General features: G+C 42.5%; 1 protein-coding gene across 1 annotated transcript; it reads left to right on the top strand.

Annotated features, from left to right (window-relative positions):
• Nucleotides 1-212: 212 nt before the first annotated feature.
• LOC119186479 (sodium- and chloride-dependent GABA transporter ine) lies at nt 213-24,529 on the top strand. Its single transcript, XM_075888068.1, has 10 exons — nt 213-381; nt 543-674; nt 4,518-4,696; nt 6,161-6,231; nt 7,792-8,142; nt 10,442-10,566; nt 12,000-12,100; nt 12,826-13,057; nt 23,785-24,041; nt 24,476-24,529. Exons 1-10 carry the CDS (start codon nt 213-215, stop codon nt 24,527-24,529), a joined length of 1,671 nt encoding a protein of 556 aa, XP_075744183.1.
• The last annotated feature ends 916 nt before the right edge of the window (nt 24,530-25,445 follow it).

Here is a 25,445-nt window from a genome sequence, read left to right as displayed (position 1 = left end):
AAAGAATACAGATCCTAGTTCTTCATTCTTGTAAACATTTAAATATTAATATTCTATAATTATTTGTTGTGCAACTGATTCCTAGCATATATGAGAAGTATTGCGAAGAAAAAAAATTCACCTAACAGTCGGCCGATCCCCTGCATTGGGTAAGAGCCATCAGATGAAGAGAAGAAGAAGAACAAGAAGAAGAACCAAGCTTTCAGCGAGACATGTCCGGTGGTGTCCTCTACGGCGGAGACGTTCTTTTGGCGACGCCAGCGCCAACCGAGCACCGGCAGTGGGCCTCGGAACTCCAGGTGACGCTCTTATGCGCCAGCATCGCCTTTGGCCTCGTCAGCGCCTGGCGTCTCCCAGCGCTGCTCTACGAAAACGGTGGAGGCACGTATCTCACATTTCCTAGCGGCGCGATAGCGCCCTAACAGCTACTGAGAGGTCACAGTGGACGTCGCTGTAATAGAATAAAGAGAACTTCTCACTTCATAATGTGCACAGTTCGTGGCACATATGAAGCGGTTATATCATCGCAGTTTTGTGTTCAGGATCGTTCCTGCTGGCATACTCTGTTCTCCTGCCGGTGCTGGGCTACCCACTACTCTACCTGGAGCTGGTGCTGGGACATTACGCCCGCCTCGGTCCGGGCGCACTCACGCGCTGCTTGCCCATCGCCAAGGGTAAGAATCTCTATGTAATAATGATCGTTCTAGATGGGGTGGCATCTTCATAAAATGGTTGTTCTTCCACTAAGTACGTGGAGAAGAAATCACAATTTCACCACACTTATGAAATAATTACTGCGAGGAAAACTAATTTCAATCTTATGAGAAGCAAGGCTGATGGCAAAATCCTTTAGACCCAGTCTCGCGTAACTCTACAAAACACTCGTGTAAGAGGCTAGGGCCGCCTCCGAGATAGAAACGCTATGCGCGCGGTGTCGTCGTGCTGAGCCCGCAGCACATAGAAGGGTATGCAAGCCACCCTATGATTTTGGCCGAGATATGTATAACGCGCTCCAGCAAACGTGACCACGTCATTATATTCAAAATTACCAGTGGCTCATTTGATGACCTTCCCCCCTCTTCGCATTTCCTTATGCTCTTTCAAGATGTCTGGAGCATTTACTTTCTCCTTGATCAGCATCCGAAGGCATGCTTCAGTCACCAGATGATGTTGTCGCATGCGGCTTCAAATCAACGGAGTTGAACTGACTTGTTTGACCTCTGCTGCAGCCGCGTTCGGCGGCCCCGCTCGTGCAATTTTAAATACGGGTAGAACTTACGATAAAGGGTGGTTGTTACTAAGAAGACTTGTACAAGGCACAATGGCCACGCTGGCAGTAAAAACCTTACGAGAGTACGTATATTTTCTATTGTTATAAAAGAACGTGAGCAAGTGTCATCAGCAACAGAGAAAACCGGTGTATATATAAGTGTAGAAAAGCAGGCGTATCTTTCGTTCATATGTAACGGTGGGACAGCAGAAAGACATAAATATAAGGTGTCAAGAGAGGTGCAAATTACAAATTCACTTTCTCCACTTGTCAAAGAATATACAGCACTTGTACGTACCGCAACAGTCAGCGCAATAAACAAGCAGCTAAGTCATTTGTAACAACTGGCTGTACCAGTGCCGAAAACTTCTAGGCTGTAAGTGTTGCCAAAGTAAGAAATTGTCATATAATTGCAAAGAGAGCAAAACATGCAGTTGCCATGGCGACTCGCTATCACACTATCGTTGAAGGCAAAACAGTAGACCACTTCAGCTAAAATAGCCAGTGTGTAATTACGTAAAGCAGTTAGTGAGAAAAAGGCCTACTTTGGGCGCGGAAACAATGCCGTAATAACCAAAATTGCACTGTGCAATCATAACACAGAAACTTTAGGCCTGCGCAGAAGGCGCAGCACAGTCATAGCGAAAGCTAGAAGAGCAGCCTTTCAGAGTCTTTTTCTAAACACTCATTCGGTAACTGCAGCAAGCACACTTGCCTGATACCCACTATGGCATTTATATTAAAACCTTTTTAGTGGTCCAGCACTTGCTGTGCTTTTCTTTGTCATTCTTTTGCGAAGCGTGGTATTCGCTAAACACTTGCAAAGCATTTTATGACAATTGTTCATGCAGTGGCTGACGACGACGAAGAATTATGCCTGAAGTCGGTATGCGCCAAAGTTATTAGGTGAACAACGAGAAAATTTTGTAATGGTTTGGAGCGCTGGACGACCCATTCGTTACACTATTCGCATAGTGCGGCGACCGGTTTTCGTTCAGTGTTTTAAAACGCTTGAAAAGTTGTATTCACGTGATTGCTTTCCCGAAGTCATGCCTGCCTAAAGCAAGTTTGCTAACAAGTCTCAAGCCTCGGCGTGGCTTAGGGGTGGAATACTATGCTGGTTCTCGGAAGACCCGGGCTATAAACCCACTGTGTCACTATCGCTAGGTTTTGTTTTGTTACTTTTTTTTCAAAGTTCGTGCGATGTGGTTACGGACACCAGTGGCGGCAGCAGCGGATAACTGCGCGTGACCGGAGATGTGTTTTCATAACAGCTTTCACTGTAAAAAGCAAGGCAATACTGTTCACGCAGCAACAAACTGCACCCACACAGTCGGTGGGGAAATCAAGCATTGCACCATAATTTGTATACACTCGTAATTGTGCATGCTTAAGCAGTAAATCACAATACCACAGTGAGTAAGTTTTGGCTGATAAACGCGTGACGTGCAAAAACATTAAAAGATAAACCTCTTTCAGAGATAATGTCTACCAACTGGAAAATTGTTTTATCGTTTTGCAGTAGTTAGCTGCTACAATACTACCCAAGTCTGTTCTTTTTTTTTTTGCTTACTTAAAAACAACACCTATGAAATTTCCTTAAACTTATCTGGACGATCACCTACATTTTCAACGTTTTCCTAAAATCGAAAACAGCTTTATACCGGTGTTTCCAGAGTGTGGAAAGAAATTTGCAACAAAATCTTATAGCGAATATTCACAGCATAAGCTGCTAAGGGCTCATTCCCATAGTCAGCATCGGCATCGCCAAACGGCTGTGCTCTCGATTGCTGCTGACCGCCACATTATGGGAAATATGTAGTTCTTGAAGGAATCGACCTCGTGGCCACTTTTCATCGGGAATAAACAGCTGAACCACTAAGTGATGCCAGGGTGCGTAATTTCGCCAGTTAGATATAATATAGGTGAGTGCAATTATGCTATCAATTACATCGGTAGCAACGTATTTTTCCACGAGCTCATGATGACGATTGTGCTTTTTCGGGTTTCCCCTTGAGTGAGTATTATTCAAGGAGAACTATAGCTCATACGCATTATTTCGGCAATGTTAACCATCATGAAATCTGAAGACACGAGTAAACATTCCCCCACAGGACAACCACCAAATGAAGTTTGTTAAATAAAAAGACATCTTAAAGAGTAACTGTTCACCACTCTCAAGTCTATCAGAGCCCGCTAAAAAAAAACAGATTGCCGAAATTCAGGGAGCCCTTCGCACAGCTTGTCTCATAACAATATGGTGGTTATGGCACCTAAAACACCATACATTAGTTTTCTTGTTGCGAAAAAAAAGAAGACACGCCTTCATTCAGCAACCACGTCAGCGCCCGACTGACTCGTTATGTCCTTCAGATCACTGCTGTCTTGCTCGACTGTGCCTCACACTGCGAACACCGCTGATAAGCGTATCGTCCTTGCATTGCTACTAAACCTTTTAACATTGTTATCTTACCTAAAAGCTGAAGAATGCTGTTTTTGGTTGCTCAAAAGCAAAGCGTAGTCGACAGCAATGGTATTTCAAAAAGTTCATCACCATGCCGATACAACTGCCAAAGTCACATATAGAAACAACTTCCCGCGTGCTTGGTCGCATGTTAATCAGAGTACCGGGAAATTTTACCTTCTAATAAATCTCCAATATCAGCCATAACAATCTGATTAACATGTGAGAACTAAACAATATTACAGAGAAACGGAGCAACATGGCACCCACTCTAATATCTTTTCCTGTAATGCTTCCGTTTCAATTGATAGAGCTTTCCAATCCTATTCTCACGTATAGGGTACTCAACGCCTTAGTTATTCGGAGCCCCGCCGCGGTGGTCTAGTGGCTAAGGTACTCGGCTGCTGACCCGCAGGGCGCGGGTTCGAATCCCGGCTGCGGCGGCTGCATTTCCGATGGAGGCGGAAATGTTGTAGGCCCGTGTGCTCAGATTTGGGTGCACGTTAAAGAACCCCAGGTGGTCAAAATTTCCGGAGTCCTCCACTACGGCGTCTCTCATAATCATATAGTGGTTTTGGGACGTTAAACCCCACATATCAATCAATCAATCAATCAATTAGTTATTCGGAAATGAATTTAAATCAAGTCGGGCTCACGAACAAACCGTGCCCTCCGAGTAAATGGGGATCTTAATTTCACGTTAGCGTGAGCGCTACTTTTCACTTTAACATCGTAATCGGCAAGCTGTTTCTTCTCTCCGTCCATTATCCTGCGGGAGTGCAGGAGTCGAAGTGAGCATGGCCCTGGTGTGCGCGTGTGCTGCGACCTCCATGGGCGCGGTGATGGCGGAGGCCGTGCTGCATCTGCTTCTCGCCCTCTCCGAGCTTCCTCCTCGCTGGGCTGGCTGCCAAGGCTTCTGGGAGAATAGGCCCATAGAGACCTGCTTTCACCCTGGTTCGAGGGTAAGCATTCATAATCACGTAACGGTGCAAGAAAGTACGGCTAAGTCACGGAGGCACACACAAAATACAAGCGCTGAACTCTCAAACTGGTGCTTTATGCAGTTGTGCGGAACAAATATATACCCACGTGTGGCTACACACAGATAACATACAGAAAAAAAACTGAAACACATCGTTGTATACATGCTAGTAAAGTATTGGTCTGTGCAGTCTAGAATGGAAGCGGATGTGTGATGGGTAGCTATAATTGGGCCTAAAGTAATGGAATTTAAGCCTAAGTGACGTATAAATGATTGATGAAGTTCTTGTTTTGCTAGTTAGAATGTTCTCTTGCTTGTTGTCTTCCGCACCGCTGAAAACAAAAAAAAAGAAAGAGAGCGCATTCTTCAAACAGGTACGCTATGGGGGCCCTGTCATTGCCGAGCTTGGGACAACCGCTTCAAACAAAGCTATGTGCCACAGGTTTCGTATGGTTCTGATGAGTGAAACTTCGACAGTTTAATGAAGTTTGCACGTGTCTCTGCAGGAAGTTACAAAGCTCATATTCATTTCTCGTTATGAAACTGCATGGGCTTGATTGTGATGTCCACTAACCATACGATACAAACCATGCAAATAAATTGAAAGTTGGGCTGATTAGGGCATTTTCAAACTCATGAGGAGCAGTTCTAAATTGCGGAAAAGAGAAAATACACTGGTGCGGTGTGTTGATTCTCTCTCATCCAAGATTATTACTATTTGGTGAGTCGAAACTAATGATAATATTTCGACTCACCCAAATGTTGAAACCACTAGACAAATGACTAGCGAGAAGACGAAAGTACCGCTCGTAGTCTTTCTCCTCTCGGTTGTTTACGTCTAGTGTTTGTGCTGATTATTATTATTATTATCTTATCGCACTGTTTAGCGCTCCTAAACGATGTATTAAAAAACTCGAAATACCTTTTTCGGCAGTTTTACATCGCCTGTGTTTGGCGTCAAGGCATTCAAGCATTCGAATTGTTCGGAATGCGTCTCCTCGTGCAGCCCTTGTTATACCGCTAGAGGATATTCTTGCATTTTAGTTTTTCTGGGTGCATCGCTTCACCATTATGGTGTCTGTTCACCTGGTGTAGGAACCATTAGAAGAGCATTCAAACGCCTAAATAGACTGCTTGTTGCTTTAGAGGACGTCACCTATTCTCATGTTAACATTCCGTGGCATCAAGTTTCATCACAAATAGTTTTTGAGTACCTACCTTGTTCAGCCTAGAAATTTTGGCGTCAGTGAAGGCAGAAATAGTGGGAAAATATTGAAAAAAAGATTGCATAGACTGAATCCCACTTACAAACCTTTTGCGATAATTCCAATGTTATACAATCCGTAGAAATAGAGGAATATCTGCAAAGAAAAATAAAAAAGAAGTTTAGAGTTATGTTCAAATTGTATTGCGATTCTAGGAAGTTTGCCTTGTTACAATGCAGAGGTTGTGCACCGAAGGAGAAGTTGCAAAAGACTGCGTCAACGTCACCGAAAGCGTCAACGAGCACTTCTTGTGAGTACTAAAGCATTGCCATCCAAAGGCCATATGTAGACGTTATGTTTGAGGCTGTTTGGCATGATGGTGCAATAAGAGTTTCATTGCCATGCCAATCGCTTATATCTAGCCATTGTCCAAATTTTCATTAGCAAAATACCTGTTTATTGCTTTTATTTTAAGAAAAACAATGCTTAAGCATCACTACATTCCTTCCAATCGTAACAAACTGTTACAACTTAGAGTAATGCTACAGCGCTGACCTTTGATACACGATCATGCATGACTATGATGATATAACAGATGAAAACCGTAAGGTGGATTTGCAAACCCTACTGACGACTACATGCTTTGATACCTTCATAACTCTTCAACACTTTACTTGCAAATTTTCGTGCATGCCCCCATGGTGGCCTCTCGACTATTGCGTAGCGCTGCACAGCATAACATTGCAACCCTGTTTTCCAGCTATGCGGCTGGATTTTGAAATAACACAACGTACAAAACGCATATGTACGCAGGCAGAGGCTGAGTCGGTAACTTGAGCGGCACCGCTTGGTGAGGAACAGGCACGTTGAAACTGTCTTGACGAATTCACTCCCCCAGGATGAATGAGGTAGCCATTCCTCTCGACACTCACAGTATCCGGGCACCCTTATAAAAACTCTGGCCCAATATGTACTACGTCTTGGGACCGATACTCATTTTGACCTGTTACTTCCATCAGAAATATTTTTTGTAAAGAAGCTAGTGTTTGCATTAGCAGAGCGGACCCGCTTCATCTTTAAACGGGAACTATCCACCTTTTTTATGGTTCCGAGATGAAGTGTAGGCAAGGGATTGCTTCAGCGTAGCTCGTGAGACATTGCGGTAGCTTCTTTTTTAGCGTTTTTAAATCATCCTTGCTCCCTATCTGTCGGCAAAGAATGTCGATATGCGCATCCAAGGCACTGCAGTCGAGCTGCTGGTCGAGCGATTAGCTGCCGAATTCAGAGTCGAAGGAAACTAACTGAAAGGTGATGCTGTTTTCGGATTATCCGCGTTTTTTTTTTCTCAAATTACGTAGTGCATACCTGCAGACCCAATTAGTAATCTTGCAGCAAGGTGGGATTGAGACCTAGTTCACGTTGACGCATACCAACATTGTAGTCGCTCGCAACTCAAGTCGGTAATAATTTCAGTTCTTAAACAGAATACAGAAGAAATCAAATTCATCTGTCTTCGGCATGTGCACTTTAAGATTCAAAGCGTGATCCATTCAAGCGGGCTTGGGTGAAGACGGTTTCAGGTTCTAAGGGACCAAAGTTAGGTTTCTTTGGAATAATCCTATACGATGGCATCAAACGAGCACGTTTGCGGTGTCTATAAGAAGTAGTCCAGCATAACTAACTCTTCATAATTATTACGCTGTCGTACCAGCTGTACTGCCAAAAAAGATGTCTTGATAGCCTCTATTTAAGTCGCTCCAATACCATAATTATAATACGTAACACACCCGAGTCAGAGACCAGGAAGTCGAGTATTGTCCTGCTGTATATATTATTTGGGCTAAGTGATTCGTCTATGCTCATGACGCAGCCACACATCGCTTGGCATGGCGAGTGGCAACGATGAAGCGGGCGTCCGTCCCGAACTCCTCGGTTGCCTGGCAGCTGCCTGGATTATCGTGTGGGCCGAATGGCGCCGCCGTTCGCCGCCATCTGCGCAGGTAGTGCCCATCGCTATGATCGCGCTGTTGACGCTCGGCACCGCGTGGCTGGTGGGTGCCGGCCGTGGTCTACTGTACCTGTTCTTGCCGCGCCTCACCGACATCGTCAAGCCGGTGCTATGGTCTCGCGCCGCGGAGCAGGTGCTGCTTGCGCTGGGTCTGGCGCATGGGCCAGCTCTTGTCAGCGGAAGCTACTGCCGTGAAATGCGCGACGTGCATAGGCAAGTTGTTTGTTCTGTGTGTTCTCGGGCACTTGCTAAACGCGCGCGATGCACTCGACTAGTCGCTTTGCTTATTAACAATAATTTAGTCTTCAAGAAGGGTACCTCATAGCTTATAAGACGTGTTCAGCATTTCTTCTTCAATATATTGCTCAAAGCGGATGAGAGCACACTCGGAGAATCTACCACTAGAAGGCAACACTTCGAAAAAACAGTGGTAGACGGTGTGATGCACCGCCCGAAGGCGCTTAGAACAACATTGTCTGGACGCCTTCCCAAAGAGCCACATCGAGGAATGGAATGTTGGGGCAGAGGGGTTTCATTGCCAGAAGTTCAAGAATTAACTGGGGTACCCATTGTTTTATCGAAGTAAAAGGCAGTGGAAGGAATCACTGAGAAGATGCGATACATGGCCAGCTGAGACACAGAAGTTTGTTCTGGAAATTTTCAAATTTCAAGATAGTCATATTCTCAAACTACGATGAAAGAATGTTTTTATGCGCAAGAGGCTTACATTTTTGCCTTCTATAACAATGATGCAAGCCAACAAGCCGCTAACGAAGTTTATTAAAAAAAATCATGCGTTTGCCGCCTTTTACATCCTGAGGTGGTACTGTCCAAACGGTTCGGGGATTACGTCATTCAAGACATTTAGCAAAGTGCACGTCACCTCAATGCGTGATCGTGCTGGAAATCGAAGAATGAAGCTCTACGTGCTTCAGTGAAGCAATCACTAATGGTTCATGTGCATGTGCTTATAGACACAACAGAAAAAAAGTAGCCCATTTCGCGCTGAAGGGAACCATGTGTAGATGCATAGAAGCGGGCACTAACGCTTACGTTGACTATGGCACTCATCAAGTGGAAGCTAAGTAAAGATGCTCTTGACTGATATTTTAACGTGCGATCTAGTACCTAAATATACAGGGGGGACCAGTAAACGGTTGTGCAGAGCGAGCAGTCGGTATTTTACTAGCAGACGGCCTTGCGTGGTGAGAGAAGAAGAGGGCAGCGACAGTTTTTCAGGTGTCACACGCGGTGAGCTGCAACAGGCTAGGGAGAGAGTAACGTCGACACGAACGCACAGCGAGGTTAGGTGTGACCTACTTGGCACCGCTCTAACAGCTGCGGCCAGGGGAGCATGGTGGGGACGTAGAGACACCGTTACACAGGCTACTGAAAAAGCTGCTTCGAATCTAGAAATATATCTGCTGTTCGGCCGCACTTCTTCGACCTGAACGCAAAAGCGAGTGCCCCCCTCAGATCATGTAGCCAAAGCTGGCTGCCCTCACCCGTTAGCTGCTGATTAAACGTTCGCTGGTTTTTGTAGTTTCGCGTAGCCAACAGAGCGTCGTAATAATCTGTTCATTTTTCTCCTCATAATGTTCTTTTCTCCTCGTTATCGGCTTATGTTAGTGATGACAGTGATACGTTCGTGCCTTTTCTACACCTCAGCCGCGTGTACTACAAGCCGCTAGACATGTTCATCAGGCATAACATGCAGTCCCACCTGTAGGGTCCTAGGTACAATGTGTGCAAAAGTGTTCCTCGTGGCTCAGAGCTCATCGACCCAAGCTTCAAAACAGTTTCCCAGCTTACGTTGTGTGTGTTATCTATTGTCTAGAGCCCAAGAATTGTGGTATCAAATACAACGCCAACTATACCACAATAATAAGTCTAGTCTTGTTGAAAAGAGATGAGCTAAATAGTTTCGAAAAGTCAGTCTGCATATAGATGTCTCGGAAACATTATTGTGGAGCTATCTGTTTTGTGAACTAAGGCAACTTGCAACAGAAGCCTTGCCGTCGACGCACCCATCATTTGTAAAAGCCTCAGGCAGGTATCGCATACTTGCACATGGTTGAGCGAGAATGATTAACGTAATATTTAGACAAGAAAGCTCGCACCTAAAGCACTCCCGGCGTTGGTGCAAAAGAGAAATTTATAGATGAAAGTGCATACGAAGCGAGTCTTAAGAGCTTCAGTTATAGACAAAATACTGACTCCAACACAGCTCATGATCTTCCCAAAATAAGCACCTATCTAGTTGCGTGCGACGTTGAACATTTCTTTGTGATGATTAGCAGGCTTCGAAACATTTACAGAAGTCACACTCACCACAACGCGAAAGATGGAAAGTAAACACACAGCCCAACCAATTAACATGCGTGGTTCACTGTGTTCCTGCTGAATCTTGTAAATAAGGCACATGCAGCGAATATCCATAGGAAGTTTTTACTCTCCTTACCGACTATTGCCTGGCACCTGCTCACTCTTGTGCCGCATGTACTCAACGCAGGACGGTGACGATCATTCTGGCACTCACGATAGGCTCCAGCCTTCTCTACTCGATCATCGTCTTCTCGTCCCTTGGTTCTCTCGCCTGGGAGACTGACACACCTGTAGAACATGCTCTACACTCAGGTACGAGCAGACTCCAGTATAGTTGTGGTGAAGGAATGTGCTATTTAAGGACGAAAACTTCGTGTCTCTGGACTCAAGCAATGGCACACATTCTCACAAGCAAACCTTCATGGAGCTCTCATCAGTCAGTTAGACAGCGAATAGGTAAACGTAGAATTGTCGCAAGAGCATTTTGCACGAATTAGATACACATTATTTTACTACTCTCACTAAATAATTCAAAACGCGATACACCGCCGTCAGCGTTGGTAAAGTTTAAATAAATCAAAGGAGCGCACAATAAAATCCACCACTTTCAAGATTCTATAGGTCTATAGTCATTTCGTTTACATAACATGGATGAGGATTTGGTCGAGTAACAACGCACATGAAGATATGTAAAAAAATAAGCACATATTCACATGTTCTACATACCAAAGAAACAGTTCCGGACAATAGAAGCTCAAACCACATCTGAATATTATGTAGAAACAATGTGTCAATCAAACACAAAATGCTTTTTAGAAGAGTTTCGCAAACTGTTTGTCCGCTCTCCAATGCAATAATTCATCTGATAATAAAACTCCTTTTACGTAGTTGCGAGCAATCGCCTCGTGAAAAAACTTACTATTGTACCTTATTGACCAATTCTCTTTTTCTCTTCAACAATATAAAGGGGTTTTAAGCCGAATTGAGCTAAGGCATCATTTTAATTCCGGCGGTTTAACTAATAGTGTGCCATCTCTGAAAGAAAGCTTCGCCAGAAAACTGCAGCCAAGCATCACAATTTTTTATCATCAGCTGGTTTGTGTACACAAGCGCCGATTTTGGTACCGATCTTATCTGACGCCGTACTTCGTGTTTGTAGCTACGAAAAGGAAATTGAAAAATTCTACATACAAAATTTTTAAATATAGACACTGCACACCAGCCGAGTATCCTACTACAGATTCCCATGTCCTCATCTTCACAAAAAAACCTTATACAGGTCTCAAGTCGGGCGGGAAATCTCGCTAACAGATGTATTGATGCATGGCAGAAGAACGAAGTGGTGCTAGACGTCACACGATGTGTAATGAATAACAATCTGCGGGTTTTAAAGCTTACTATCAGCTACAAAGGGATCAGCCATAATTTCTCATCATCAACCACAGCAGGAACATAGTTGGCTGCTGCGTATGTGGGCATATCGCCTGATATAAACGTAGTGGTTACTTCGCGTCTTTTCAACATTACTTAAGACGTGTAAAGTACTTTTCTCCCTTGCCAAGAGATGACGACTGTACTTGCAGTATTCGCCTTAAGAGAGATTACAATGACCTCTAAAAAGCCTACTCCTCCTGCTTATACTGTGACGGTATGGCACGTTCCGCAAAAACGTGGAGTCCTTGAGTTTTGACGCCCGTCAGGAAGGCATTTTCGCTAGCCATTTCACGGTAACTTCAAATACGCAGGTCAAGGCGCCATGTTTGTTGCCCTCAACAGCTACTCGGTGCACTGGGCCTATTCGGGCCTCTTCTTTTTCCTCGTTCTCGTCTTGGCTGCACAGTCTCAGGTGAACCTTACCTCCTAGCTGTGCTAGTTACTGTTCACCAGGTTTTAAGCACTCGTAGTAACACCAGTTACACTTTTCATCCGTGACCTACTAGAATGGAAAAGCTATTATCGAAAAACGAATGCATTAAATAATCAGTGTTACCAGAAAAGCTTTTCTATTCCTATGCAACGCGTGCGTTAAAATGCACTGTCAAGAGTTCAACTAAATTTTAATTGTTATTGCAAATAAAACCTAGGCCTTTGTTTTCATTACTTTGACTGAAGTTTTTGAACCCTCAGCCTTGTTCATTTCCTCTTTCCTTCTTGTCTTTCTTGAGTTTGAATAGATTCTTCAAAGCCATAGTGTGTCCTTACTAATGCACTTTGTTGATTTCGGTATCTCACACAGGAAATTTTTTTGAAGTGGTTGACAAAAATTCTAGTTATCGTTTAATCGATGCGCTTTCCTCTTATTTTGTCGTCATGTGTGCCCCAGAGCAAGGGAGGCGATGCACCTTCCCTGTCATCGCCTTGTATATTACTTTGAACATTTCAACTATTTTAGTATTCATAAATAATATTACTACTTGTCATAAAACTACATTTTATAAAAAACCATGCTACTAATCCTGCACGTTTCATTCCGCCCAGTAACGAGGTCTACAATAAGCTACTAAATTCATGCAGTTGCCCTCTTTCATGGCCGAAAGTAAGGTCTCGTGCTTATGTTCTGCATGCTTACAGGCCACCCTGTTAGAGTCTGCGCTGACGCACTGGGTAGACACATTCCCAAATATGGTACCCCAGAAGCCAGCTCTAGCCATGGCCCATTGTGCAGTAGGATTCATGGCGGGCCTGCCGCTGGTGTCGCGTCAAGCGGGATTACAACTGCTGCATCTGGTCAACGCCCAAGTGCTCGGGCCCTTGCTGGCGTACACTGCATTTTGCGAGGTGGCCGCTGTTTCCTGGTTCTATGGTATGCTTGTGCCTTCGGAAGCTTCCTCTACTTGGTTACCTTCTTGCTGTGAGCCGGTGTGTAAGACCGAACACCCTGATTCGACAAACTGACAAGTTCGATTACATTACCTCTAGAGTGAAGAATGAGGACTTCAAGTGTGCCTGCTTATCGCGCATTTTCTACACGTTCGAGACACGGGCGCTTATGCAGGTGAAGTGTTCTGTATACGAATATGCAGTTATCTCAATATGCAGTTCGTATACCTCGAAATTTGTCAACAATTTTGGTCGTATTAGACTTAGTGTGATGCACTGTCACTTTCGCTATGCGAGCTACGCAATGGCTAACTGCCTTTGCGTTATGCTGCTGTAAGCGCGACGTGGTTACTGCCATTAACAAATGCCATTTTCAAAGCGTAGCGTAAGAGCTATCGTATGCTGCGGTTAATGCACGCATCAACAAAAAAATGGCGGCAGATACCCTGTGGTCATCGCTTCCTGTTATCACTCCTCTGTGAAGTCCCTTACAAAAATCCTATATATGGACTTATATAAAAATCCCCATATATGGCTACATCAGGAATTGGGCATATCTGGCCCATATACGGAATCCCCATATATGGGCCGTATATAAACTGATATGTTCAAATCCTGATATAGCCATATATGGGCCTTATATCCCCATATATGGGTGCTGCTGTATATGGCCATATATGGCTATATATAGAGGCATCCATATAAGGTCTTATATGGATGCTTTCATATATGGCCTTATATGGATACCTTTATATAAAGCCATTCAAATATGATTCATCTATATTAGTTCAGCCTGTGTCACCGGCAAAAAATATAGCTGCTCAAATCATTCTTCAGCTAGAAATATACCTGTTTGTTGAAAGGTCTGCATGCCGTCACTATCATCTCCAAAACAAAGGCAGTACATACCCAAGAACATTCTTGTTCAATTAAGTTATCCTCAATATATCTCAAGTTATTCTCAACAACAATTTGCTAAAATGTAACTTGGCATCATATTTAAAGTTTGTGGTGGGCACATGTCACTGTTAGTCCACTTTTCCTGAAGAGATACATTCTTTGTGCTTAAATTTATTGCTTACTTATCGACACTTTTTTATTTATCTATTTATTTCATTACCCACAGCACCAATTGGCATTACATTGGGGGAGCATTTACGAAAAGTAGAATACAAAAAATACATAGTCAGCCAAACAAATAATCAAAGTCACCTGAATCACAATCTGCAAGAGAAATTCATATATAAATCGGAACATGTTCTAACATATAAATCGGAACAATTCTAACATGAAATAAAACAAATATTTGGGAGTGTAGAGGCAATGCTAGAAGGCAGCTGGTTCCATCTTGTAATTTTTTTTGGTAACAAATCATTTTGAAACACGTCAGTCTTGCATGCGATTATTCTTATCTTGAACCTATGGTCAACACGGTCTGAGACATAGTACGGTGCAAGTAAAAATTCCGCTTTATCGATTCCGACTTGACAAAAATAAATAGCATAAAAGAACCCAATTTGAGTTTCGTAAAGATATCTTTCACAGTGTGTTATGTTTAAAACTTTTCTCGTGTGTCAATGGAGCGTCCATAGTCAGTCAAAACGAAATATGACTTGCTATTGACCGTATGAACTGCGTGTGCATTGAATAACTTAAATGAGTTGATAATCAACTTTTAAGAAGTTCGGTCGAAAGTGATTGGTATGCAAGCTTGTTATGTGCAAGTATTGTGACTAATGACCTATAGAATGACTGCTAAAACTGGTGTCTATAGGTCTCTGTGCGCGTGGGAACGGGGGCATTTAACAATATTTCTTGCCAACGGGACACTAAAAATGTACTTTGTAAACGTAATCCGCTTTCCATTTTGCCAATAATGCATCATTAACGTAACAGTGGTAAAGAGCTCATTCTGCAGAAATTCCGGTGTAGGCATCGGTGGCTCTCCATGAAAAATCGTCTTGTCAATGATCGAAAATTGAGAGAATGCAAATAAAACAAATATTATAAATTTTCGGGTTTGAGTGATGATCGAAATCATGCAGGCAATTTGCATGGCATGCAAGTGCTCTACAACACAGCTATGCATCTGCTTGGAAATAAAGCATGAATAACTTCCTCTTGTTGTAAATGCAAGGAAAATAACTGTCATGCTTAATAAATACATCTATCCTGCATGCAGGTTTCACAACACATTTAATATCGCAGCTATATTGCATAATACAAGCGTGCATTGTCATCAAGCATCACAACACGTTATTACCAACGTGACTTCGCGGTCTAAAGACAGCCAACCATTACAAAAGGCACACTGGTTACTGCACGTATTTGCTCACGACTGCGTAGTGGGTGCATAAAGTTCTAAAACATTTTACACACATTATATTGAGAAGCACGTTCTGCTGGGCGAGTTGGTACTTCATCTTAACTTAGTTGCGCGAAAAAATTTGAAAAGCGAAAGGAAGACACCTGGACACAGCGCACACTAACAACTGAAACTTTATTGAAGAATACAGACATATGTATGCGGTTACGACAACACGTGAGGTGGAAAAAAATGATTAGATGAGCAGACATCTGATCATTTTCTTTCACAGTGTGGACATCGTGTGGTGGACGGCACTGCGCTGTCGTGTGGGAAGTATTATTTAGAATTTATTTATATAATTGTAGATCACAAAGCTTCTTTAAAGGAATTAACAACCATTCTTTAACCAATCATCATATTGTAGAGAGTGTGGCTGCGCGCCCTTGTTTGGAATACGGTAGTTAAAGCTAAATTCAGTGGCACGGTATAGCGCGGGAAATCGGAGAGGCGTATTTCATAAACAAAGCTGGGGATTCATGTGTCACGTAACTCTCACTTATGTTGCTTGCTACTGAGGTAGCTTTCCTGGAAGCGCATCATTTATCCAATCTGTCTGCTCATCTAATCCTTTTCTTTCACCGCATGTGTTCTCGTAACCGCATATATACGTATGTCTGTTTTCTCCAACAATGTTTCAGTTGTCAGTGGGTGCTGCGTCTAGGTGTCTTCCTTTTGTATTTCAATTTTTTGGCGCAACTCAGTAATTACATAATATTTCTTGTTCTTTAAACTATGTTACCCCTTTTTTACACAAAACGCAGCCATGTGCGAAACCTTCATTGAGACACTTTCAACCTTCTCAATTACACAGTACTATTCCACAATTAAATTTGTTCAAGTAGCATCATGCAATAAAGAGTACACACTGAGTGATTGAATTACGCACAAGAAACAGGATCGATACTGCTATCACGTTCAACTGTGAAAAACGGAGCTTAACGGTCCCCCAGTTTTTTCACACATTGCAAGCCCTAAGGCATCATACCAGTTTATTTGTCGGCTTGCGTAAAACTATCTACAGTGCTCACGGATTAAAACGTGACATCACATTATTTTGTGTAACTATGTATGCGGGTATGCGCAGTTCCTCAAGATAACCACGCGATTTTGCGACATCAGTAACGATAATGTCGCCTGTGATATACGCATTGCAGTCAAATTTACACTTATATCACCCTGGTTGTAGATGGCGGAAACTAAATTACGGGCTATTCTTAAGTTTTTCCATTTGGATCCGTGACATAGCACCCTGCTTTGAAGAATCAAACTAGCAACAAAATTTTAACTGCGTGTCCTTATCAAAACACACGTAAATATAAAAACAAGTAGAACGTAGACGAAGAAAGATAAATTCAAACGCAAGACAAATTCAAACGTGGGCTCATAAACCTCATGACACCCTTGGAGTTTGAGATATGCAACTCTTTTTTATTTGTAATTGCGCAAGTTGTAATTTATCCTTGGTTTTTCCTCAAGCGTTAAAATGAGAAAAATAAGACACAAGTATATTTACATCAATATATTTATAAAAAGTACAATGACACAAAACCAACATTTTCCTGGCGTAGATTTTTTGATTAAATAGAGCATTGTCTGGATCAAGTGAAAAAAAAAAAGAAAGTGTTGTCGTATCGCTTAAACAAAACAGCCTAATGACGTAACCACGATTAGCATAAAGTTATTTACTCAGCAAGCATGCAATGTGGTATGTTTTCGAGTTATCATAATATTTATGAACAACGTGCGAAGGTAATGAAAATGATGAACTTACCTCAAAATTTAACCGAGACCTGTCTTTCAAGGAGCCTGTTAATCCTGATAACCTATTCACACCTTAAAGCCACCACGTGCATTCGTACTGCTTTAGGAAGAAGTTTTGAAGAAACGCTTGCCCGCAAGCACGGGTATCCATTTTCTTCTCGCACGAAAAGTTGACGACCGCCAATCCAGCAGCGTACAGACCCACACGCACACAAAAACACTTCCACGTCCGTCCACAATTTCACCACGTACAGCGAAGTAGATTCCTGAGAGCTGCGCGATTATCTTGTGTAAATTGGAGCAGTAGTTGAACACGAAATAAGAGCAAAAGGAATGAAAATTAACAAACTTGATCAGCCCTGCACCCATGACTCCGGCGAGCAAAAAAAGCAACAATGACGCGGACGGATACAGTGCGCGCAGGCTTGACAATGAATATTGCAATGGATACTACATTACTCCTTGAGATCAATGATTTACGCACTTTTCACTAGAACTAAATTTTCCTGAGCTTATTGGTGAACGACGTTTCATTTTTTAACTATTATTGACGCAATGTTATTACCATACGACTGAATGTTTGTGCAAACTATTTTCTTCGTCGTTACTTGAAATGGGCCGCGGCACTCTCTTTCCTGCTGTGTCGACTGTCGACAGACTGTTGTATGCCACGTACGGCAGGGCTACATGGTGCCTACGCGCCACGCTTCTTCGAACAACTTTCTCCGAAGTGTCCACTCATCCGACGGGCGCCCTTTTTTGTATTTTTTTACTGTGCGCACCCCTTGCAACCAATGCAGTCAGGCGAGTTTTTTCGAACAATGGACTTCAACTTCCTCCCGCGGACCCAGAAAGCTGCACGTGCAAGACCTTTGAGACAGGCATTCCGTGGAGCTGAAATCGCTGCTTCGTGTACGCTGGCTACGAAGACGCGTTTCAGCGGAATTTTCATCTTATTTCGCAAGCATTTAAATTGATAATAATAATATTCAATCAACCAATAATCAATCAATCATTTTTTAACGTACCCAAGAACAACCATAGGGTCTTTCATGCTGGCGCGCGCGAAAAGAAAACAAAAACAAACAATACATTACAGACTGTCCACAGAAATGCAAAAAAAGAGCAAAAACAAGCAGTCGAAAAGAAATCAACGCACAATGGAAACAACAAATAAAAGAGTAGATATTCATGGAATGGGACTGAAAAATAATGTAGAATATACATAACCGTGGCGAAGGCTTCCTGAAAGACGGAAAAGGGAAGAATCTGTGCATGTGCAAAGCTACGTTAGGACAGGGCAGCCCTCACTGACAAAAAAAATGACTGTAGACTATGAAAAACATAACGAATTGAGAAAGTTGACGTTAGATAGACTCGGTATTCTGTAAAGAATAGAGTGTTGAAAGAAACTGGCAGGTACATGCAACGGTCGATTCTCTCTTGATAACTTACGCGGAGTTTCAAAATTATTGCAACCGAGAAGGGCAGAATATCTCACCCTGAACTAGCTTGTAAAGAAATAACAGCTCAGCGCGATTTTGCCGGCCGTTAACTGATGGCAAATATAATATTCTAGCAGTGTTGAAAGGATTCTAGTGAAACGATGAGAATAAATACTTATGAAATTTTTCTGGACTCACTCAGTGGCGCTACTGCTGGATTTAGCAAGGCCATTCCAAATCAAATATGCATATGTACTCAAGTTGACCACGACATATCGCGGTGTACAATTTGTAGAAGGCTGTAAAAGAACCGGATTCTCGCGAGATGTTGAGCCAACAGGAAGGGAATGAAGGCCTCGCATGGCAGTACATTTAATGCAAGTAGAAAAAATTCAGCATGCTATCAAAAAGAACACCAAGATAACTTATCTCAAAAAACTTACATAATGATGCAGTATGACAGCATATGGATTTGCTGTTGGGCGTTTTGCGAAATACAACAACAACAACAACAACAACAACAATAACAATAACAATAACAATAACAATAATAATAATAATAATAATAATAATAATAATAATAATAATAATAATAATAATAATAATAATAATAATAATAATAATACACTCATATCATTCTGACATGGCCGAAAATATCTAGCCACATTGAATGAAATGCCAGTGTCCGGGTGCCCATGAATCTCTATACGTGAGTGTGCACTTGCGCAGTTTGGTGGGTATGTACCGGCATACATATCTTATAAGTAAGTGCACTACCGTGTTGGTGTTGAAAGGATATGTTTGCAAGCAGTTTGAATCGTTACGCGCCTGCACAACAAGGGGCTGTTTACATAATGTAGAGTTCGGCTTAGGTATCACGCCAGCCCGCAAAAAATGTGTCATACTAATTGTATTCACAAGGCAATGTTTAGGCTAATCCTTATGATGGCACGTGCGCTTTAGTGACCTCGACTAAGTAATGACACACCGACACAAAATAGAAGTTTTGTGAATTCGGCAGCCTACGTTAAATGTTGCTATAAAGCTTCAGCATTTCATTACATGGTCCATTAAATATGTATCACGTGTGAGTCAGTTGCACCTTTCTTAACGTACATGTCTATGACGTGAGATTTATTTGACGCTTGCAAACATTACACTAAATTATTTGTTCACTTGTGCAATCATAAAATTTTCGATAAATGTACTATGTGCACAGCCAGGAACAAACATTATACGTAGCCAAAGGAAACGCAAGATGTATTTTTGCAATAAATTAGTACAACTTCCATCTTGAATGTAATCATAATAGTGCCTGCAAGTTGCACTCACGTAAGTTCTTTTTGTTTTTGAAAATACTCCCTTAAACATTGCACTGCGCATGCAATTATAGTAAATGGCTGCTGAAAGCAATCGCAGATGAGGGGTCCACAGGATTAAGAGAAATCTTGTTATATGAAGGGAGCATATAGCCACCAAAGCTTTCAAATAATCAGAAATTTTGTCCACCGATGTGGAAGCTAAAAGTGCATTGAAATTACTCTTTTTTGCTGCCACTTTAAACAATGCATTAATGTGAACAATATAAGTTGCATGCATTTTGTCTTTACATAATACTATATAGGATTGCTCTATAATAATAGCGAGGTTCGGAAGCTTCAATACGTTTTGCGACTTGACACGATTCCTTCCTCGTAAAACATGTCTGCTCTTGTATACATTATTTACGTCGTATTAATTGCAACTTATTGTTTCAAACCTAAATGCTATGAAAAATGTACGAGTTAAATTACACGAATGCATGCATATATGCATTCAACTGAGTTGCAACTATCACGTACACAAAGCTGACCTGAAATTTCGGTTTTTTTGCATGGCAGAAACAACATATATATTTAATACTCCTATTGTTAGGAAAAACAAGCAGGTCAGCTTTGTGTACAAATTGTTATATATTACAATTCGCATAAAAGTGTGATCACGTTGCTAAATATATACGTGGTTCATCCCAAATAAGAGAGCACTTCCACATATAAGGATCCACTTGATATGTTATATATGGTGTGGCCGTGCCTTATTTGGCCAGATTTGACTCCTTATATGGGCCAACCGCGTCATATATGGCCGTATATAACCCCATACATGAACCGACTCCGCCAGATATACATCCATATATGCTTATATGTGGCCGCATATGCTGCCATATATGCCTATATATGGCCACATATCCTGCCATATATGCTTATATATGGCCAGATATAACCTATATATGAGCCATGTATGCCGTTTCCGTAAGGGGTACACTTCATGTCGCTAAGCTTGCTCTCTCTTCTTTACATCTCTTAAAGACGATAGTTTTTTTTTTGTTGACCTTCGACGCAAAAACTTTGGTCTGTCTGTCTGTCTGTCTGTCCGTCTGTCTCTCTCTCTGTCTGTCTGTCTGTACAATTGTCTGTTTGTCCATCGTTACTTCGAACCAGGTACTTTAAACAGCACCAGCCGATACCACGAATTACCGACTCCATCCGCAGCGCCCGCCAATGTTGCTCAAGGATCAGCGTTCGTACATGTGCGATTGTCAATTAAAAAGCAATTATTGCGCATACCTGAGGCACCATAACAACACGTATATATTCTGCATGTTCGTCTTTTACTAGAAAAGGCATACATAAGTAAGTCTAAGGACCGTAGCGCTTACTACGAGTTTTGCTAAGAAGACACAGTGGTGTCCCCTACCCGTCGCCTTGCGTTCTACACCTTATCACCTCTGGGACTGACACGCACGCCCGTATCAGAGCCACGTGCATTGTTTTCTAAAAAGACACTACCAGATGGTGCTCATGTCTCACGTGTGACGTGACTTGATGTGCTCGTTCACCTCCGCTGCATGCTCGAGGCACTCTAACGCAGCGTCTCCGGAATACCATTGACCAATTTTCGTGCGCAGAACACAAATTAAATGCTTAGTTCACTCTTTCCACATGCCACACTATCGTCTTTCAACGACATTTGCAGATTACATGCAGATACGGGGTCTTTTTTTTCTCTACCTATATTCTGTATCTGCATTTTTTTTTGTTCCCCCATTTCTTGCAGTCGTGTCTCTGTATGCTCATCTTTGTCTATCATTATATTATTTATTTATTTCTTCGTATACATTTTGTTGCCTTGTATGGTTCTGTTCTATTAACACGATAGCGTTATAGAGCTTGTTTCGCAGGAATTCTGGAGTCGGCGTCAGCGTCGTTGCTTTCTAGCGAAAAGTCATCTTTGTGGGACTAAAAACCGAAAAAAATGCAATTGAAATAAATTATTAAAACTTTTTTTTTTCATTCGGTATCGAACCAGGGTCGTTTGCGTGGAAAGCGGGTATTCTCCTTGTGAATACACTATACATTCATACTTAACAAATGCAGGTGTCCTGTATACATGCTTCAATACAACAATAAGTATCCCCGTCATGACGCGCGGTACAAGCGTATGTTGCCATTGAGCGTCAGAACATTATATTATCGTGATGACTTCATAGCTTAAAGCCACTTCCCCAGTACAAAAAACGCGCACGTTACTGCGCCCTTTAGGTCATGTAGTGGATGGATAGCAAGTTAGAAAAGGTTCCACACTCCAACTGTCTGAAGTGTTCACTTGGAACAAGCTATCGCCATAGCAATCGACTATAGCTTAAGGGTCTCCCCTTTATTTCTTCATTCTCTTCCTCCCCAATACTTTCTGTCTTCCTTTCTTTCTTCCTTTCTTTCTTTCTGTATTTCTTTCTTTACTAATTTTTTTTACCTTGTACATTTTTTGTTTTCTTTTTGTCTTTCTATTTTTTCTTTGTCTTTCTGTCTGTCTACTTTTTTCTCTCCGTCCACTCATTCTTTCACGCATCACAGTTATTGTATCGCGCACAGCACAAAGCGCCCAACTTGCTTTGGGAGTGACGCGGGAGATGAAGAAGAGGACGATGATAGCGCATCCCGGTTCATGACCATTACAGTTATTGGGTCACACCATGTGGCATACCGAATAGCCTAACTGGTGTGCTGTACTATGTTAGCAATGTATATTTGTGGAACGTAATTGTGGCAATCACCTGTAGGGCAACCACCTATACTTCGCTGACATGTGTGTATGTGTGTGTTCTGCAGTTTGTGCACTGATGATTTCATCTCTGGATACTTTGCACTGATACACTGCACCATGTGCATGTGTTCTTATTTGTGTGCAGAGATGCTCATCTCTTTCTCTTTTCTGATTTACCTCCTTGTGCTACTCGACATGCGTGGCGTAGAAAACTGGACGTAGTTTAGTTCACCTTCTTGCCTTTCCTACTTGCCTTATTTGTCTATAGAAAGTTACCGCGCTCCCTTGAACGACGGCGAGTATCGTGGCTGCATCCTTTCTCTCGAATTTGGACATCTGTGAATTCAATACACAGACAACTTGCGCCACGTTAGTCAGTGAATGAGGAAAAAGCGTACCGAAACGATGCGACTATATACACATCTCTCATCTGTCATGTTCTTTCAAGGATTGTTCTATGTCTAAAAATTGCGGCAGTACCTCTCGCATGAGAATTACTCGTCGCCTCTCGGACACCATTTTGGTATTTCCCAAGCCTTCTTAACTTACACTGATTGAAAGTTATTCGTTTTTATAGGCCGGCAGGCGAGCAAACAACAAACAAAAACGAATGTCACTTCGGTTTATGGCACAGCTTATCCCACTGCTCATATCATCATAATATGTGTGCAGTTTTAGCAAATAGAAATAGCTAGTTCCGAATCTACACATACAGGTCACGTCTATAAGGAATTAAAAGGTCAACTGTATTAGAAGGACGAGGTTTCAGCGCACTGCTAGTCATGTTCTTTTGTTCTCGCCGTTCGGTCTTTCTCTCATGTTGTTTGAACGAGTGAAAAAAATGGCACTGTTGCTCTCCTTTATTACTGTTCACCACACACATTCAAAAAAATCATAAACATAGAAAAGCTCTATCTATGAAGAGAAACGATTTTATTGAAGTGATTCACGTTCCACTATAATAATGTATATTTCTCTATATGCATTTCATCGTAAAATCGAGGGGTGAACTCCTAAGATGTGTGCGCCTCACGTGTCATTTCGTCCATGCAGGCTTTGAACACTTTCGACTCGACGTGCTACTTATGTACGGTGAGCCGTGGAATTCGGCTCTTGAGGCGCTGTGGACCTGGGTCCTGCCGCCTCTCCTTTCGTGCGCATTCGTCGGCAGCTTAGCGAGTGGTGCGTGCAGCGGCGTGGAACCTTCGCCTGGTCTTCCAGGAGCCTGCATCGCAGCCTGGGTGCTCATAGGAGTCGGAGTTCTGCAAGTGCCACTGTGGGCCGCCAAAGCGGCCGCATCTGTTAACCGAGTGAGTATTGATACTCCCCCAAGGAATACAATTTAGTTCATTGTGCAAAAAGTACCCCCAGTAGTGCCAGCCTTACTCCAAGAAAATGGGGCCCTCTGCATTAAGCTGACGAGGGCGTGCAATCACGTCATTATTTCATATTTCGCAGGCGATCTGCAAACGTGGGACAAAATAACCATGCAGCATATACAGCTACCACTTTTATGAAAATTAATTCGCTAGTCCATGGCAGATTACATCATGCCACACTTGTGGCGCGGCCTAGTGGCGGAAACTGAAAGGAACGAGAGAGAGTGCTGGTATCTAAATTGCCTACATGCCCGTCACTTCTCTGCCGCTCCTCTCGTGTTTTACAGCAGAATGAAACCACAGATACCGGTATGCCATATAAACGCAGGTTCACTGATTGCAAACATTTTCCTCGATCATTCCAGAATGTGCGATGGCATGAGTGCCCTCTCAGTTGCAAGCCAATGCTCAAGTCATAAAGAATGATCGAAAACTCTTAAAAAAGGGTGCAAGCAATGTAATAAAAGTAGAGGCACATACCGCTCCTTTTATTCTCATATTTCGCGACTGCTCAGCCCCACGTGGGGGGTACGAGGCTATTTTGCCATGGGCTCGCGTGTCCCTTTCATGAAAAAAAAAACGTGACTGATTCTGTCATAGGAATCGGCATTACATGAAATGGAAACGTGTTTTCACGGAGGTAGGCGAGCCTCTATTGTGCATTATTTCAGCACAAGGCCGAAGGAATAAATGCTATCGGAGCAAACTTTCATATTACGCAAAAAACGACAAGGAGCCCGAAACTTGAAAAGCGTTCCTCGAGCAGAACGGACGCATGAAAAGCACACACACAAGGCGAGTGGGAACTGTCACAGCTCGACAATTAAAACACTCTGCCTGAAAACAATGAAGGGCGCACGAAACAGACAAAAGTATATACAGGACGAGCGAAAACTAACAACTGTCAGAAATAAGGAGACCTAAGAGACAATAAGTCGCAAGAAAATATAGGAGATGTTATTAGAACTTATTGAAGTGTAAATATAAAGAAATAAAAGTGGACGATAACATACGTTGCCACCGGCAAAAACCGAGAGTTCCCTGCCACAACTTCTCAGGATCAGCTGGGAACCTGCTAGGTCTGAATTTTTTGAGACCGTCACTTGTTTCTCCTGTACACTTTCTTTCGATGTACACAATACTGAAAAGTTAGCAGGGCATGCCAAAATCTTCACCTCCGCTTCCAGTAACCTATACCCGCGAATGTTGTAGTAGCGTATATAATGACCTAATATAAACTGCCAAGGTAAATGCAGTTACAACAAGTACTGTTGCTCTGTTCTCTTTTTTACAGAGCCACAATATTTGTGGGCACTGCGTGGGAAAAAAATCGGC

Source organism: Rhipicephalus microplus, chromosome 3 (assembly GCF_043290135.1).
Source record: "Rhipicephalus microplus isolate Deutch F79 chromosome 3, USDA_Rmic, whole genome shotgun sequence".
Taxonomy (NCBI): Eukaryota; Metazoa; Arthropoda; class Arachnida; order Ixodida; family Ixodidae; genus Rhipicephalus; species Rhipicephalus microplus.
The sequence above is the reverse complement of the archived record's forward strand: the minus strand, read 5'-3'. Positions and strand labels throughout refer to the sequence as shown.

Excerpts from the sequence above, each read along its gene's own strand:
- LOC119186479 (XM_075888068.1), top strand. The coding sequence starts at position 213 with ATGTCCGGTGGTGTCCTCTACGGCGGAGACGTTCTTTTGGCGACGCCA. Across the intron at positions 10,567-11,999 it reads AGAACATGCTCTACACTCAG|GTCAAGGCGCCATGTTTGTT; the intron begins GTACGAGCAGAC and ends TCAAATACGCAG. Across the intron at positions 13,058-23,784 it reads CGCTGTTTCCTGGTTCTATG|GCTTTGAACACTTTCGACTC; the intron begins GTATGCTTGTGC and ends TCGTCCATGCAG.